The 18892-nt window shown below is 39.0% G+C and overlaps 2 protein-coding genes across 3 annotated transcripts; both read left to right on the top strand.

The window, feature by feature from the left end:
• The first annotated feature begins 6319 nt into the window (after positions 1 to 6319).
• Positions 6320 to 10851, top strand: LOC130710961 (probable 2-oxoglutarate-dependent dioxygenase AOP1). The gene is made up of 3 exons (XM_057560369.1): positions 6320 to 6745; positions 8037 to 8367; positions 10149 to 10851. The coding sequence occupies exons 1-3, from the start codon at positions 6369 to 6371 to the stop codon at positions 10398 to 10400; spliced, it is 960 nt and encodes a 319-aa protein (XP_057416352.1). The 5' UTR covers positions 6320 to 6368; the 3' UTR covers positions 10401 to 10851.
• A 4039-nt stretch (positions 10852 to 14890) lies between these two features.
• On the top strand, positions 14891 to 18513 carry LOC130711720 (uncharacterized). Of its 2 annotated transcripts, none has more exons than XM_057561439.1 (4): positions 14891 to 15661; positions 16649 to 16720; positions 17809 to 17979; positions 18138 to 18513. In XM_057561439.1, exons 1-3 carry the CDS (start codon positions 15512 to 15514, stop codon positions 17830 to 17832), a joined length of 246 nt encoding a protein of 81 aa, XP_057417422.1. In that variant the 5' UTR covers positions 14891 to 15511; the 3' UTR covers positions 17833 to 17979; positions 18138 to 18513. The 2 variants fall into 2 exon arrangements, 1 of the variants encoding a protein (XP_057417422.1); XR_009010750.1 differs by having other exon boundaries at positions 15592 to 15661; positions 17857 to 17979.
• The last annotated feature ends 379 nt before the right edge of the window (positions 18514 to 18892 follow it).

The raw sequence follows: 18892 nt of genomic DNA, 5'->3' as shown, positions 1-18892 counted from the left end.
CCTTGTTCACTTTCTCGCCTGCGATCAACTATAAAAGTAGCGCAAGCTCAAACCATTGAACGATCGAGGTAACCGCCTTCCATCCAGCTCTTCTAAGTGATAGGCCCCATTACCAAGAACTTTAATAATGCGGTAGGGCCCTTCCCAGTTGGGAGTAAGCTTGTTCCCCGGGGCTCCCGATCGCCACTTGAGGACAAGGTCGCCGACCTGCATATCCCGGATGCGAACCCTGCTGTTGAACTTTGCCGCCACGCGCTGCTTCATCGCTGTTTCCCGAATGTGCGCCTCGTCGCGCGTTTCCGACAAAAGGTCCAGCTCCATCGCCATGTTGGCCTGATTTTCCCCTTCAAAACCTGGTTGAGTCCGCCATGTAAAGTTGTCAATCTCCACCGGCAACATGGCGTCTACCCCATAGGTCATTCTAAAGGGGGTTTCCCTTGTAGTAGATTGCTCGGTGGTGTTGTACGACCACAGCACCACCGGAAGTTCATCCAACCAAGCTCCCTTAGCCTCCGCAAGCCGTCGTCTTAGTCCTCGCAGGATTACCCTGTTTGCAGATTCCACCTGCCCGTTCGTCTGCGGATGCTCAACAGAGGCGAACCTCATCTGTATGCCCATTTCCCTGCAGAACTCCCTTGTTTGGCTGCTTGAAAACTGGGTCCCGTTGTCAGATACGATCGCCCTTGGGATCCCGAACCTGCAAACAATACGCTTCCAGTAGAAATTGACTATCTTTGCAGAAGTAATCTTGGCCAGGGGTTCAGCCTCAATCCACTTAGTGAAGTAGTCCACCGCCACTAATATAAACTTTATTTGTGCCCTGGCGGTCGGAAAAGGTCCGACTAAGTCCACACCCCACATGGCAAAAGGCCACGGGGCGCTCATCGTTACCAACTCTTTTGGCGGTGCCTTAGACAAATCCGCGAACACTTGACATTTCTTGCACTGCTTCACGAAGTCCATACAATATTTCCTGAGGGTGGGGCAGTAAAAACCCGCCCTCAACACCTTGCCAGCCAAAGACCTTCCCCCGATGTGGCTCGCGCACACTCCTTCATGTACCTCAGACATTATCGCTTCGTACTTCTCTGGCGGTACGCATTTCAACAATGGCGTTGAGAAACCACGGCGATACAAGTGTCCGTCAATGAGAGTATAGTGACTCGCCTCCCGCCGTTGTTCCTTCGTGCATTGCTCCACTTCTGTCGGGTCCCCCGCCAAGATAGATATTATGGGATCCATCCATGTTCCCCCTCTGTTCACGCAGGCCATGAGCTCGCCTTCGATGCTTGGGTACGCCAGCGTTTCCTGAATCACACTTTTGTTATTGCCGGGCTTCCGCGTGCTCGCCAATTTGGCCAGCGCGTCCGCCCGCTGATTTTCTGCCCGAGGAACGTACTCCACCACGACCTCTTGAAAAAGTGTCATCAAATACCGTACCCGCTCAAGGTACTTGATCAGATTAGGATCTTTGACCTGGAAAGTTCCCTTCACTTGATTCTCCACCAATTGTGAGTCCGTTCTTATCAACAAACTCCCGATCTTCACTTCCCGCGCCAACTTCAATCCGGCGATGAGAGCTTCATATTCTGCTTGGTTGTTCGTTGCTTTGAACTCGAATTTCAGGGATTGCTCCAACACTAGTTCCCCCGGCCCTTCTAACGTTACTCCCGCGCCGCTGCCACTACTATTGGAGGATCCATCCACGAAGAGAGTCCACTGAGTGTCCACTCTTTCAAACCGATCTGGAGTCAACTCGACCACAAAGTCAGCTAGCGACTGCGCACCAACCGCGCCCCGCTTATCATATTGCAAACCATACTCTGACAATTCAACCGACCAGGCGACCAATCTACCTGATAAATCCGGTTTTTGTAATACTTGTCTCAAAGGCAAATCCGTCCGCACCTTCACGGGAAAACTCTGAAAATAAGGTCTCAACCGCCGGGCGGTGACGAGGACCGCCAGCGCCGCCTTCTCAATTTTCTGATATCTGACCTCCGCGCCCTGGAGTGTGTGACTAACAAAATAAACAATTCGATGCTCGCCATCTATCTCCTGCAACATCACAGAACTCAGAGCACTATCGCTCACAGCAAAATACAAATGCAGCGGGTGTCCCTGTATTGGTTTCGACAAGATTGGCGGTGACGATAGGAGTTCCTTGAGGCGAACAAAAGCTTCCTCACACTCCGCCGTCCACTCAAATGCGACATTCTTGCGAAGACACTTGAAAAAAGGGAAAGATCTGTCACCAGACTTGGGAAGAAACCGAGATAATGCTGCTATTCGCCCCGTCAAACGTTGGACCTCTTTCACATTAGAAGGGCTTTTCATCTGCTGAATCGCCTTGCATTTTTCTGAGTTTATCTCGATTCCTCTGGATGTGATCATGAATCCCAAAAACTTGCCCCCCTGAACACCAAAAGAGCATTTCTCCGGGTTGAGGCGCATGTTGTGCTTCCTTATTTCGCCAAATGCTTCCTCCAGATCTTGATGATGGTCTAAACCACGTACTGATTTAACAATCATGTCATCAACGTAAACCTCCATGTTTCTTCCCACCTGCCCAGCAAAAACCCTATCCATCAATCTTTGGTGGGTCGCCCCAGCGTTCTTTAGTCCAAACGGCATGGTGCGATAGCAATAATTGACTCTGGCGGTCATAAAAGCCGTTTTGTCCTCGTCTGCCGGGTGCATGCGGATTTGATGATAGCCAGAATAAGCATCCATCAAGCTAAGCAGTTCGTTGCCCGAGGCACCATCAACAAGGCTATCGATGCTGGGAAGGGGATACGAATCTTTTGGACATGCTTTGTTTAAGTCTGTGTAATCTACACACATTCGCCATTTCCCGTTCGCCTTCTTCACCATTACGACGTTCGCCAACCACGTCGGATACTTCACTTCCCTGATGAACTCTGCCGCCAGCAACTTGTCGACTTCCTGTTGCACCGCCTTCCCTTTGTCGCCACCCAAGCGCCTCCTGAGTTGTGAAACTGGCTTGACACTTGGATTCAATGCTAACCGATGGCATATGAAGTTTGGATCAATTCCAGGCATGTCTTTGCAGCTCCAAGCAAACAAGTCTAAGTTCTCCCCAAGCAGTTTTGTCAGGCGCGTCTCCTGCTCTTCCGTCAGTCTGGTCCCAATCTTCAAAGTGCGATCGCCAAACTTTAGCGCCTTCGTTTCCTCAATTGGCGTGGGCCTATTTACTCGCCCCTCGCCCCGGGGATCAAGATTTTCATCCGAAGCTTCGATTTCATAACATCTATGACCAACCAACGCACTCTTCTTGCCATACAAGTTAAGGCAATTATTGTAACACTCCCTCGCCATCTTCTGGTCCACCTTCAGCTTTCCCACCTTTCCACTGCTTAGCGGATACTTGACCGCCAAGTGGGCTGTTGAAATTACAGCACAAAGGCGATTCAATGTATTTCGCCCAATGATGACATTGTAAGATGCCACCACCTGGAGAACCAGATACCTTACCTTCAAAACCCTGGCACACTCATCTTCCCCAAATATTGTGTCTAGATCAATGTATCCCCGCACCATTACTTGCTCCCCCGCGAAACCTACCAAGGTTCCCGCATATGGAGTCAGATCATTGTCAGTTAGTCCCAACTTGTCAAATGCATCACCATAGATAATATCAGCCGAACTACCCTGATCCAGGAGTACCCTTCTGACGTTGAAACTGTTCATCCTTAACTGTACCACAATCGGGTCGTCCTTATGAGGCTTTATCCCCTCAAAGTCCGCCATCGAGATTGTTATGTCAGGGTGTACGAACATGGCGCTTACGCGCCGCATGGGTGTCGCCACCGCCGCCAAATCCCCCGGCGATGGTGTTGATGGTCCCGACGGGCGGGCCTGAGTGTTGAGCGAACGTGTCATCAGCCCCTTTTGTGGCGATAGCCGCTGATTCTTGCTTTTTCTTGCCCTTAGTGTCCGCTCGCTCCTCCTCCCGCTTGTGCGCTTTGTTTTGATCGCCACCGTTGCGCCACAGACCTTGACGATTTCCTTGATATCCCGCCCGAATCAACTTATCAATCTCCCGCTGCAAAGTCCAACAGTCATCCGTATCATGCCCGGCGGACCGGTGGAACTCACACCACTTCTTGGGATTGGCGTCTCGTGGCTGATACTTTGGGGCCTCCGGTTCATCAACTAGATTTGCGTCCCTCGCCCCTTGGAGCATATCCGATAAATCTGTGTTCATCACCATATCAGTTTCCTCCCGCTGGCGATGAGACTTAGATTGCCAAGGCCGACGTTGTTCATAATCATCGCGCCGTGGATACAACTGTTCCTTGGTCGGTTTGAATACCGACTTCCCCTTACCTGGTCTCTGCTGCTTGCCATCCCCCTTATCTTCGCCGCTCCTATCTTTTTTCGCACGCTTGGGCGACGAGTCACCCTTTTCCAACTTCGCGCGCTTTCTTTTGAAAGCGTCGTCCTCCTCGTCGAGAATATAAGTGCTGGCACGAGCACGCATCTCTTCCATCGAGCGCGCCGGCTTACGTGTCAATTTGCTGTTCAACCCTCCCGGCAGCAAACTGTTTTTAAATGCTAAAGCACAAGCTCGAGGCTCCTCGTCCTCTACCTTTACCGACGCCGCGCTGTACCTTGCCATGTACTCTTTCAGTGACTCCCCTTCTTGCTGGCGAATATTGTATAGGTCATTGATCGTCACCGGCTGATTCTTATTTGCCGAGAATTGCACTAGAAACTTGGATGAGAAGTCTCTGAAATTTGAAATCGATCCTCGCGGCAAAGTTGTGAACCACGCCATCGCCGTCGATTTGAACGTCGATGGAAACATCCTGCACTTCACCGCATCTGACGCCGCAATTATCACCATCTTCGTATTAAAATACAGAAGATGATCTTTCGGATCGGAATCTCCGCTGTAAGAATCCAGAACTAACGTTTTCATGTTATCCGGAATCGCCACACTCTCAACATCTTCCGAGAACGGACGGAACTCAGCCACGGAATCTGCTTCTCTGCTTCCATCATCTCGCTGCTCGCGACGGTAGAAATCTAACTGAGCCTGTAGATGCTCATTCCGCTGCTGGATGTTGCCAATGCTGCGCATCAAATGGCGCCATTGCTCCTGTGTCACCGCCGGCTGTTGTTCCGGAGCAGGTGAATTCTCTGGTGAGCGCTCCAGAGATCCCACCTGTGAAGGCGATGGAGGAGGTGGTGGTGATGGAAGAGGAGAAGGCGACTGTACTCCTGTCGTTCGTACCGGAGAATCCAGGTCCACACGATGAGGCCGCCGAGGCGGCGAAATCCGCTGTCGCATTGGTGAATGATGCTGCCTCCTGCGTCGAGTCTCCATCCAAACCAGAAACGATGCAAACTCGATCGGAAAACCAACACTAGTCACAGAATCAAAATCAGAAAACCAGAGAATTGCCTAATCACAATCAGAGGTAACTTCATGCACAATCAATCCACGTGAATGGGAGTAGAAAGTTTACAGTCCCCACAGACGGCGCCAAATGTTCTTGGAATGAACATTGAAGAGAGGTATAGTACCTAGGGGTAGAGAGATTGTGCTAGAGAGAGAATGAGAGAGAAGAGAGATTACTGAATTTCATGTATGATTTCATAAATGAGCCAAAAGTCCCTTACACTTGATAACTACCTCCTATTTATAGAGTTTGGGTACTACCTATTGGGCCAATTGGGCCTCCGAGGTCAAGGCCCATCTGAAGGCCAGGGCCCCGCCTCAGGACGGGATACATGCTGGGCGTTGCCCCTCTAGGGGCTCGCCCAGTCCATGACCCAAGCTATATTAAAAAATACATACACCGTTTTTTTCCACTTGTTACGAAAAAACAATAAATACACCGTTGAAATTGGAAGAGTATAAGTGGCTGCTGAGAAGCCATACTGACACACGCTATACAATTATTCAACGCCTGATTTCGACCACATAAAAGTAAAACCCACATTTAAAAAAAAAAAACTAAGAAATTATGATTCGTATACACCTTTATTTTTTTTACCTTCATTTTCTATTTATTTATTTCTTTTCTATCAGTCAAATTATCGCATTTTTATTTTTTTCTCATTTCTTCATATCTTTTCTTTCACCTCTTCACACATTAAAAATAAGGTGATATGAAAATATAATTATTTAAACAAGTTAGTCAGATATGGGTGGCTCCGAATTTCATGCACGGCCCTAGTTTGACCATAATCTCTTTGTCCCTTGTCCTAAATTTAGTTTTTGTTAGGCTTTGGTCTTTCTTTTCAACTAGCCATTTTTTGACTAATTGCTATATATATAGTAGAATCTTGTAGGGGTTAGAGCAACCAAGAGTGAGAGAGAAGGAGAGAAAGTACTAATGGGTAGTGAAAGTGAAGAAAATATCCCATGCCTGGTTTTTTCCCGGGACCAGTTAGAGGAAGGGAGTGAGGAATGGAAAAAAATGAGCAAGAAAGTGAGAGAAGTATGTGAGAACCATGGCTGCTTCCTCTTCAAGTTTGATGAGATCCCTAAGGTTCTAACGGAAGATATGTTTAAGTGCTTACAAACCTTGTTTAACCTACCTGAAGAAACTAAGAGGAAGTACATAAGCCCAACGCTTTTTAGTAGCTACGCTAGTGAGAACCCTAGGAAACAACCCTTCTCTCAAACCTTTGGGGTCGATGAAGCTCACCTTGAGGATTCTGCTCAGGCCTTCACTAACCTCATGTGGCCTCAGGGAAACCAAGCTTTCTGGTACTTCTTTTGCAATTATTTATTAGTTAATTTTATTTATTAAATGGTTATTGATTTAGTGTTATGAATTTGCAAACAAAAAGAGTCCTCTATTACTCCCTCTCAAGTGTATTTATCATTTTAAGTTAAGATTAACAATTCAGAGTTGATTTTTTAAGTAAGGGACTAAAGGGAGTTTGATAAGAGTAAGTAATAAACTTAATTAACTGGACATAGCAAATTAAATTAAATAATGAGATCAATTTTGTAGCTGATGTTGGTACAAAATTATCACATGTTTATACTCCAATTTGTTTTACAATTCATTTCCATTCAGTTTTTTCTCTATTACTTTTATCATATCATTTATTATATCACTTTATCTGGTTGGTTAATTTTTTTTTAAAACTTATAACACAAATTTTAAGAAGGGAGAGAAATATGTTGACTTTTTAATATTTTTTTTTTGAAAGAGACCTTTTAATAAACTTACCTATCAAATGAATTGTGTTGAAGAAAGTATTTAAAAATAGTGTGTTGGTAGTATGAAACTCTAAAATAATATAAAAGTACGATCATTTTGTTTTTTGAAAGATAAACTACACTCACTTAAACCATCTTAAATGATAAAAAATGGGGACAACACATACATACATATGATTCACGGATACCAAATCTTATCCCATCTCCATTTCATTTATTTCATTCCAACATAAAATCTTCCATTGTGGATAAGAAAAATACACATTATTAATTCAATGGGGTTGTCTAGAGCACACGAGTTGGGGTAATGTACATGTACTCTGCTTATTACTTGTAATTATAAGATTTATAACTATGTGAAGTAAAGTTTGTAATTAAAAATATGATAGTAAAATTATGAACAGTAAATTAGGTACCGAATAACTAAGAATTTACTATGATCACAATTAACTCATAGCTATTTGGTAGCTATTCAAATTTGGCTTATAAAAAAATAGGTACTAATTACCTTTTAGAGAGAAACAAAGTTATTTATGTATTTTTTTTTCAAATGATGAAAAATAATGTTGATAAAAAAAATGATAAAAAATAATAAAATATAATTGACGAAGACTTTAAACAAATATAGTATAAACTAACTTTTTTGAAGCTTAAACATATGTGCTAATTAATTTTTTTTTTAATGTTCTTAGACGACCTTGAGTGAATTCTAGAGGAGTGGTGTAGTAGTCAAATAACGGATTTAATTAACTTGCTGCATATGTGCTTTTAGTTTCTCTCTTTTCTTAAATTCATGAATTTTGTTTTTTCAAATGGGGATGTTATATAGTGAGACAATGAAATCCATGAGCTCCAAGATGCTTGAACTGAGTATCCTGATCCAGAAGATGATTCTAGAGGATTATGGCCTTCCAAAGCAATACACTTCAGATTTTAAAGACATGAGCACTAGTAATTTGCGGTTGATTAAATATAAAGTTCCTAAGAGTGATGACAAAGGTGTTGAAAATGCCTTGGGGCCCCACACCGACAAAAGTAACTTAACTATTATATGTTCAAACGAAGTTCAGGGTCTTCAAGCGCTAACCAAGACCAACAAATGGATTCCATTGAACATACCCAAGGACTGCTTCGCGGTTTTTGTTGGGGACCTACTCAAGGTACGTACATATATATATGAGAGTACAACATATTGCACTTCCTTTGTTCCTCACATATATAGCCATATATAGTTTTGACTTTTGAGTGAATGATTAACTTCAGTTGATTTTGCCTCTACGGTCGTTGATCAAGTTAGTCCTTGTAAGGAGCAACTTGACCAACATTTGATGTTATCAGGGACCAGTGGCGGAGCCAAGAATTTTGTGGAGCCTGGGCAAGTTTGTACACCAATGAAAACAGAGATTTTATTGATTGAAACACATAACCACATGGGAATAGTTCATAATTAACGTATGAACAACTCAAACAGATGAAAGAAAATTATATATATTTGAATTAGAAACTAAGAAGTGTAATGAAGGATTAACCATTATACTGTTGATCCCTGAAGCTATATCTCTGATTCACTCTCAATGGCTTTAATTCCTTTAATGTGAAATCAACTCCAAATATATAAATGAGCATAATTATTTTATCAGATTAAATTCTTTCAACAAGAACCAAGTTTGTTTAGATGCCAAAAGGGACTATGAAAAAAAGCAAAAACTTGAAATACAAGCTAACCATCAAAGATACATTCACAAGAACATGAAAAATGAGATACATTTCAAGCTTATGCACTTATGTCAAGCAGTAGACAGTAGCAATCAGATTAACCTCCTAACAAATTTTAAAAAGGAAATTTGCAAGGATGCTTAACATTAGTTGGAGACTAATTCACATCCTTCTCCATTCCCTCATTGTCAATGTTCCCATTCTCCCTGTCAAAGTCACAACCCAACAAACTAGCATGCTACACAACCATATATTAATTAGCACCTTGTCACCCTAATAATCATAATCAATTAACAAAGAAATTGTAAACATCAATAAAAAAAAAGGGAAATGATTCAAAGGAAAGAAAGAACAGCACCCTTCCAGCAAGCAACTATTTTCATCCATAATAAATTGATTTGATAAATCCAAAGTCAGAACAGAAAGAGCAAGAATAACAAGTAAGAACACAAAGCAAAGAACCTTTCTCTGTTTCTCTAGTTCAGTACCAAACCACCATGGAAAGGTTGGTGAAACCAGAAGCAAACGAAGTGGAAATCATGTTCCAGAAGTGCAGAATCACAAACCTCATGCACACCATGACGGCGCGGTGGTATCCCTAACCACCACAAACCCATCAATTTTCTCCATCAACAAGCCCTTCTCCCGGCCAGGCCCCACGTCTTCGGTGAACGATAGAGAAAGAGAACAAGAATGAGAGTTTTTTTTTTGCCCAAGCTACCCCTTTTTTTTTTTCCAAAACAGGCCCCTACGGCCCAAACAAAAAAGGTTTTTTTGGTCATGGAGCCTGGGCACGTGCCCAGGTATGCCGGGCGGTAAATCCGCCTATGTCAGGGACCGTAAGAGTATTTCCTATTTCTAGATACTAACTTGCTCCACACTTACACTTTTAGAGGTTAAATTGAGTTTTCATTTATTCACACGACATGCGCTCTTCAATCCAATTTAAATTCATTGTCCCATGGTGCATAAATATAACATTGGTGTATGATGCATAAATGATTAATTAGAAAATAGCTACCGACTACATATTATTTTAAAAATTAAATAAAATTAATGCATGTTTTCTTTAATTTTTAACTAATGAGTAGGTATTGTTTTTAGCTAATTATTTTGTGTATGATTAGTCAACTATTTTATGGATGTATGCTAGAATTTTTGGAAGTTTTTTATTATAATTCAAGTCATTAAAATGAGTTGCTTATTAAGGATAATTGATTTATAGGCATGGACCAATGGGAGAATTCATGCAGCTACCCATAGAGTTACAATGAGTGAAGATAAAGAGAGGTACTCATTTGGTCTATTTTCATTGCCAAAGGATGGTATCAAGATTGAGGTGCCACCAGAGTTGGTGGACGACAAAATACATCCTCTACGTTATCGACCATTCACTTATGGGGATTACATTCAATACTTTCTTTCAATTGATCGCAAGGAAAATACACATGCACTTGATTTATTTGCAGGCGTTTGATCGCTATGTATATATTATAGTACTATATAAGGGCACATATATCTTATAAATAAGAGCATTGTGTTGTTCTCAAGAATTATAGTCGTGCCCTTTTCTGCAACTATATGTACCAAAGAAACGCACACCTCAATCTTCATTGCCTTGCTTTAATTAGCTCCCTCGGATTTCATTGATGTGGGATTGGACTGGTTTGCTTAGCCTCTTCTGTGGGATTTCAGATTCGATGTTCCCTTGACGGGTGAGAGACTGAGAGGGGTTGCTCACTCCTTGTCTTGGACACTGGCTCTGGTATTTGTTGGCAGATTAGGCTCTGTTTTGTTCCCCTGTTTCATGTTCTTTCCCTGTTCTTTGTCTGTCTGTGCTTGTACTTTCTTTCTCTTTTTCCCCTTTGTAATTTAACTCAGGGTTGAAGTACCCTTCTACTTTATTTATACAATTTGTCTTACCTAAAGACTATGTTATTATTATAAAAATCAAATCCTAAGACACAACATAATGCAAAACTATGAGTCCCGAGAATTGCTTTCTTGTGAGTATTACATGTATAATCTTTGATGGCGTATTAAAATATTACTCTCACAATTTCGATTCGTTGGTGTGAAGATCATAAATCTCCTTAAAAGTGTGTATCCTAGAAATCAAACTTTTAACCTAAATGTTCAAACAATCATTTTTAACCACGGTGTCTGCCACTCATTAAATTGTGTTGTTTACACAAATTTTTGGTAAATAAATAAGAATCCCAAAATAAGTAAGGATTAACCTCTTTGCGAGTTTTAATAAAAACGTTTTAAGTATCAATTCCAGATTTCAGATGAAAATCAGTATGTGTTTTTCAAGAAAAATTAAAGAACTGAGAAGAAAAGATGCCAAAAGGTAGAATATTAAAAGGAAACATGAAAATTAAAAGGAAAAAAGAAATCAAAATGACAACGTAAATAGTATTATATTGAATATAAAAAGTGAGAATTGAATCACAACATACTCAAATTCTCTTTATAGTCATTTGTCGTCACTCATGGCCGGCGCGTTAACATTTTTGGAAAGTTTCTTAAAGAAAGTGTGAATATGATTTTTACTAACATAACTAATATTTTGGGTGTCTGACAGGGTTGATATTGGATCCTACGTATCTTTCAAAGAAATCAATGTTATACGTAGTTCTTTCGTTTTTAAATGTGTGATTAATTAATGGGTATTTTTTTAATTTTTGAATATATTTTCTATCCTTTTAAAAAAGGGATAGATTTTTCTAGATTTTTAATGTAATATTCCTTGAATATTTTGTTCGTTATTTTTAATTTTTTATATGCAAATATTATTTGTTAGTAAATTAATACAAATAATCTCTTCTCAGAATTCGAACCCTGATCCTTCACCTATAATTACTTTTAACTCAATCGTGTGAGTCAGTGGCGGAGCCTCGTTGAGACAGGGGAGGGCTGCAGCCCCTCAAAGGTCACGCATTTCTTGTTATATATATGCAACAATGTATATATTTTTTATTTGAGTGTATTGTCCCAGTGGTTGGTTCACTGTGAGGTACCGTGTTCAAATGCTCTTCAAGTCATTTCATTTTGACAAACTTATTTTTTCTACTATTTCACTTATTATTACTTAATAACTTTTAATTTATACAATTAATTATTATAATTTTATTGCAAGAGGAAAGCTAATAGTCTTTTTTTTGTTAAAAAAAGCTAATAGTCTTAGAGCATAACATTAATATATAAATGTCTCTAAAAAACTAATAACTAAAAGAATTATATTTTTTCAAGAGAAACATTTGAAAAAAATGAATTAAACTTCAACATTATTAATATAACTTATAATAAATCTTTAATGAGTATATAATTTAATAATTATTTTTTTGTGTATATATGAGTCCATTCCAAATAAAAAACTTTAATTTATATTTAATACTTTATTTTAGCCCCTCATATTATTTTTTCTAGTTCCGCCACTGGTGTGAGCTATCCACCCGCTGTTCATTATTTACTTATTTTTAATAAGTTATATCTTTTTTATGTAAATGGGAGGTAGCTGGTCGTAAGAGACACATGCTAGATGAGTAGATGCTACCATCTAGAATGCTTGTGGATCTTTACAATATCTTAATCTTAATTACTATTAAAAAATATTGCTCATAAGAAATACGTGCTACCATCTGCAATCTCATGAATCCTTCAATTTCTAATTTCTAATTTCTAATCTATTATTCAAAAAGATTGTTTGTAAGAGACGTGTCCATCTAGAATGTCGTAAATCCTTACTATTTCTTAATTATTTTCAAGCTTGTACGAGCTTTTTTACTTTTCACAGATTGCACATATGTAATTTTTGGGCTTAATTGCACTTTTGGTCCCCCACTTATCATTTTTGTGCGGAATACATCCCTAAACTAAAAAAATAGCATTATGAGTCCCCCACTTATTAAAACGACACTAATATTTGTCCATCCTCTCTATTCTGTCAAATTTTTGATGCCATTAGCCTACGTGGCATTTTGTAATACTTTTTTATTCACAAAATTAAGTAAGAAATTAAAACTCATGAACTTTGCATTATCTTCAAACTCAACAAACGCAAGCATCACAATTTCCCCAAACCTCATCAACACAACCCTTGGCTTCTTCATTTCCAGAAATTATTTGGAACAAATTCATTTCCAGAACTTTTATCTTCTTCACAAACCCAAACCTGAAATTTATTTCACCCTCTTTTTCCTCTCCCACATCCAGACCTGAAATTTCACAAACTCATCAACTCAAATCAAAATCCCTAACCCTGAAACCATATTCTTGGATGTAACTCTACATCTCTCTGTCCTTCATCATCCCTAACTTGAACTTTGTTCTTCATTTTCTGATTTTCTGATTTTGTTTTCTAGGCAAAAACTGGTGGGGCTTATGAGAGAAAGGGAGGTCGACGCCGATAAGAGAGAATGGAGATCGTCGGCGGCGAGAAGTAAAGGGAGGAAGAGAATCCTGGCTGGTGTGGTAAAGACGGCGGCGAGCAGCAAAGGAAAGAAAGAGAACCTGGCTGCAGAGTCGTTCACGGAGGCAATGGCACGTGAAGGGAGGGGGAAAAAGAACCTGGTTATGGAGGCGTTCGCGGTGGCAAGGAACGGTGACCGCAGCCGTGAAGGGCGTAGACGGAGGAGGCCGTCTTGAAGGGCGATGGTGAGCCCATGGTAGCGGTGTGGTCGCATGAATTTGGAGGTAAGAGGCTGAAACGATGACTCACGCCGGCTCCGGTTGGGGTGGATCTCGGGTGGTGGCTGGGTTGGTTCTGGAATGGTTTTGCAGATGATGAAGATGGTGATAAATATGATGATGAAAATGGATATGAGGAAGATGAAGATGTAGTTTTTTTTTTTTTGAAATCAAAGATGAAGATGTAGTTAATTTGAAGTATTGTTTTTTTAATTAATTATGCCAATTAAAAAATGCCACATAGGCAAAAAAACATTATTTTTTGACAGAAAACGGTAGTTTTGACAGAATAGAGAAGGAGGGACCAATATCAATGACGTTTCAATTAGTAGGGGACTTGAAATGCTATTGTTTTAGTTTAGGGACGTATTCCGCACAAAAGTGATAAGTGGGGGACCAAAAGTGCAATTAAGCCTAATTTTTGACAATTTTTTAAGATTCAAAAGAACAACATTCATTGTATCGGTGACAATGACATTGAATTCAAAAATAACAAAGTACATGTTTTATTTGCGTCCTCTAGTGTGCTCCATTTTTTTCATGCCCTCATACTCAGGCACAAAATAGTTGGGTTGAACGAAAACACATACATGTTCTTAAGCTTGACATTGCTATGTTGTATCACTCGCATGTACCTATTACCTATTAGCTTGATGCCTTCAGTTCTACGATACATATACATTATTAATCGTTTCCCTTTCTAAGATGCGCTCTGATACCATGTAGATTGAATCAGATACTCTCACCACAAATTGTGTGTGAGGTAGACAATGTTATTTATAATAATAAAAATACAGAATATGCTAAGAAATATGATGAGACGTATTACAAAATATATCAAATAATAAATAAATAAATAAATATCTTGTAGGATATTAGGCCTATTTATCTCTAACAATCATACATATATATGAAGAATAACTTAGCTAGCCTAAATATTGTTTGGTTCACCAGTCTGAGTTAAAGGCAAATTCTTATCATAAAAATTAAAAACCTATCGGATTGGCAAATTCTTACCAGAAGTTGCCCATTAATTTTATGCGTGAACTATATTTTGACATTTAATTTGATGTATGCCGATACTCTATTAAATATCTCTTTGTCCCTTTTCCTAAATGTAGCTTTTCTGTAGGCATTGGTCTTTCTTTCAGCTAGCCAATTTTGTGACTAACTGGCTATATCTACTACTTCTTATTCTTCAGTTACTATTCCTAAAAGACCTCCAATTGCCTTTCGACACGTGGTTTTCTCATTTTCTTTCAATTTTTTTTCTAAGCCGTTCTTGAATCACTCTCAGCTTTCTCCTCCTCAATTACTAACCCTAGAATGGTAGCCCCTCTCACAGCCCCCTTTACCCACCTCGCCGTACTGCCGTCATCACTCTCAGCTTTCTTTATTTCTCTTTCATAAATTCAATTTCTGTACTTGAATCTTGAACACCAGCTGTGATTCAGTGTATTCGATCATGTTTCTACCCACGCCTCAACAACTCATCCCATTCGTCTTTTCCGATTGATCTGAATAGGTGTTACTTTCGGCGCCGGCGGTAGGGTTGGCGGAAGATCAGTTGACAGCGGTGTAGCTTCGAACCACTCACGATTTTACACCTCAAACCTTTCACTGTCATGTCGTCCTTCTTACTCCTTCAAAACCGGGTACGAATCGTTTAATAATCTTTCCTCAGTTGTCAATCTTTTCATCTGTAAATCTGTAAAGAAAGCTTTCAAAATTCAAAAATTGATTGTTCAAATCCTGGCTATAAATACCCCATTGCCTGAACTGCCACTCATCTCATTTCTGTTTCCCAATTTCTACATCTTGAAATTACTTGTCTTTGCAATTTGCAATTCCACTTCTCTCACTGATTTCACTGACCTTTTTCATTTATCCTTTTCCATGACTGGATACATGAGTTCAATTCGGAGCTTATGCCCCGGTAGAGAATCATGGAAGATCAGAGCAAGGGTCATAAGGAAGTGGGAGATAGCTCCTACCTCTGATCCTGCCAAACCATATGCTCTGCAACTTGTGCTTATTGATTCTGAGGTAATAAACTCTTTTGTGCTTTTTTTTACCTGTATCAGTAACAATTGCATTATTACATTATTTATGCATAATGATACAAAATTTCTTGCATAATGATACAGAATTTCATTATTATCATTTATGGGTTGAAACCAATAAGAGAGTGAGGTTTGTCATCATGTACTGGAGCAAGAACAGGATGGGGATTTGGTGTTTGGAATGCTTTAAGAATTGTCTGCGGTTCATAATTTGTTCTTTTTGGGTTAATTTGCATGGTTTGTGCATTTGATATTTGGTTGTTCTATTTGTAATTTAAAGTAGTGGATTGAACTAAAAAATGATCCTTCCAGTACATTATTTGATCAGAGAAAATATATCACTCAGTTTTTTTCTTTTATTTCCAGTCATAGGGAGTTAAAGGAAGAGAGCATGAAATAGGAGAAGGAATTAAATAAGTGTACAAGATTATTCTAGAGACAGGTGTTGTGGTTGATTAAAATTTAAAGACATGTACACGTAGTTGGTGGCATTAGTAATACAGAGTATGAGTTATAGTTATAGCAGGCCTCGTGTATGTGTATTTAATGGTTACTACTATTGTGATTTGTGACAAGTTTCTGTCTTTGACCGAATACAGGTGTAGAGGAATAGGAATTGGAGAGCAATAAAGAGTCAAATTAGTTCCTGATATGTGAAATGATGATATGTATGTTTTTGTGTGTGCACCTATCATTAACAATATTCCTCCATGGGAAATTTTTGACCCATGCTCTGTAGGTGGTCCTGCATATGTGATTTTTTATGTGCTATTGGATTTGTCGTAACTCTTCAGAATGAAAACATGACAAAACCTTTAATTCAGTAAAAGCCGAAGAAGTTAATTAATTTTCTCTTCTACTTCTCATTATATGATATAATATATACTTTATAAAATGTTAAATTTGTTTGCTTTAATTATGTACATATTACCAAGGAGCATAGTCATTAACTCAAACTTTGTGATCGTAGATGATGGAATGTTGGTACCAGTCTGTTGAGGAGAGAATATCAGCTTCAACAGTATGTCCTCCTTCACCAAAGGTAACGAGAGATTTTTTTTAGAACTAAATTATGATTTCAATTTTGATTGCAAAAGCTCACTTTTCGTTATGGAGTATAGATATTACCTAAAACTATGATTGGTGCATTACCTAGGGGATCTGTGATTCTAATATGGGCTGTGTGTGTTGGCGGTTAATTGCGTGGGAATGAAGGGCCAACCTGTATGCGTCTTCTTAAGTTTTGATTGTACCACCCTTTTCCCCCTGTTTTCATTGTTCTGTTTCTGATCCGTTACTCCCCCCCCCCCCTCTTTCTTTTCTCCATAGTGATTTTGTGTGTTTGAGAGATATTCTACCTTTTTTCGTATGTCAATGCTTTTTTCTTCAACTGTTTTGGCCATTTCCAGTGGCATAGGAATGTCAGCAATTAATCCCTTACAGTAGCAGTTCAGAATTAATGTCAGCAACACCCGGTTGTTTCTGCCATTTAATGTAGAAAACTTGAACCCAAGGCAGTGAAATATAGATGTTTTAATTGAATTTTGATAGAGGGAAGTGAGATAGACATCACTACAGTATAGGATAATACACATAGGGAGTAAGAGATTTAATTGGCTTCTTTCAAGTTATTTTTCTATATCATTGGTTGGCTACTTTCATATATTGGTTGGCTCTTTCATATTTAGTTTTGTTCTACCATTTTTTAAAATCTTATTGAGGTTATAAATTGTTACTGTTCCTCATATATTCCAAAGGCCTTCATGAGCAATTCCTTCTTCAATGCTGGGTTTGGAGGCTTTTACAGGAAGTCTTGATGACTATGGCTTTGAAGATTACCTAAGTGGTAATGATATGAATTTGAGTTAATAATGCAGTTGCTGATTTTTTCTTTAAATTCACTACCAAGTTGTTGTACCTTCTCTTTTCCATGTTGCACTACCAAATGTGTGTGTTTGTGTGTGAGAGAGAGAGAGAGATAGACAGAGTTCAGTGACTGTGCTAAAGAGTTAGTGAATTAATTTCGATCCATTAAATTGGCATGTGTATTAGGGCTAAGTTTATGATGCAGATGAAGTTAAGCAGCAGCTTTTGTGTTCCCACATTTTATTCTCATCCCTATCCTTTCAGGTTGTGCATGATAGGTGTAGCTGATGATTCTTGTGATTGATTTCACAGATGATGAGTATGATTTAGAAAATGCTCTCAAGAAAATGCTTTCAAGAGAGTTGTGTCATGACTTGAAGATGGCTTTGGCATGAAGGATGCATCAAGTTCAGTCTTATATGTTTTGAGTTTGTTGTAAGTTGGTTAATAGTGTTTCTCTTTTAACTTGCTTACTTTGAATTCTTAAGCATGCATTTTTCTTTATTGCAAGTTGGTTAATAGCTTTCTTTTATTTCTGTAGAATCATTTGGATTTTATATCATTAACTAAAGATATGCTACTTATTTTTGCAGCTTGCCGAGTTACTGTGGTGTTTTGGTTGAATGACTACAGATAATTATCTTAGCCAGTTTCGTTCAAGCATACAAGTGCCGGAGTTTCACATAATATGGCTTCATTTGAATTAGCTGAAGTTACAGACCTTTGGACATTCTCTTCAATAATATTGATGACATTCATTGTTTGGTGTTGCTTTTTATTGCAATTCCTTGCTATGCATATATTTTTTGTGTCTAAAGTAACACATACTGATGATTGTTGTAGTTCTTTCTTAGCCGATTGTAACACACATCTCTATATGTTTTAAATTTGAGTCTTCACTTCGGACAATGAAACTATATTTATATACCCTCATTCTCATTTATCTATGTAACTTATCTCTTTAAAATACATATTCTCTCTATTTTCCTTGAAGCTTGGCTCTCACTTAACATTATTGTAAAAAAAAACTTCAATTCAACTCTATGACAACGAAAACTTTATCCAACTAAGGCTGGCTATATGAATCACTCGATCCATTTGTTACTAATTGTCTTTAACTTAATTTTTTTTGCCATTGAAATCACTTAGTGGTTCTTATAATGGGTTCAATTGAAAATCACGTAAGGGAGTTTTTAATTTGTAAAAGAAAAGCTTTCAGATTACTCTTTTGCTTGCTCAATTTATCAAGTTGCTACTATCTTCAAATTAAAATGTTTGCTTGCTAATTTTTTTATTTAATTTTTCATTTCTTGAATTTCTTTTTATCAGTGATGGGTCTCTCCCCGCA

This window comes from Lotus japonicus, chromosome 4 (assembly GCF_012489685.1).
Source record: "Lotus japonicus ecotype B-129 chromosome 4, LjGifu_v1.2".
Lineage (NCBI taxonomy): Eukaryota > Viridiplantae > Streptophyta > Magnoliopsida > Fabales > Fabaceae > Lotus > Lotus japonicus.
The sequence above is the reverse complement of the archived record's forward strand: the minus strand, read 5'-3'. Positions and strand labels throughout refer to the sequence as shown.

Excerpts from the sequence above, each read along its gene's own strand:
- LOC130710961 (XM_057560369.1), top strand. The coding sequence starts at position 6,369 with ATGGGTAGTGAAAGTGAAGAAAATATCCCATGCCTGGTTTTTTCCCGG. Across the intron at positions 6,746-8,036 it reads CAGGGAAACCAAGCTTTCTG|TGAGACAATGAAATCCATGA; the intron begins GTACTTCTTTTG and ends GATGTTATATAG. Across the intron at positions 8,368-10,148 it reads TTGTTGGGGACCTACTCAAG|GCATGGACCAATGGGAGAAT; the intron begins GTACGTACATAT and ends ATTGATTTATAG.
- LOC130711720 (XM_057561439.1), top strand. The coding sequence starts at position 15,512 with ATGACTGGATACATGAGTTCAATTCGGAGCTTATGCCCCGGTAGAGAA. Across the intron at positions 15,662-16,648 it reads TTGTGCTTATTGATTCTGAG|ATGATGGAATGTTGGTACCA; the intron begins GTAATAAACTCT and ends TTGTGATCGTAG. Across the intron at positions 16,721-17,808 it reads TATGTCCTCCTTCACCAAAG|GTTGTGCATGATAGGTGTAG; the intron begins GTAACGAGAGAT and ends CTATCCTTTCAG.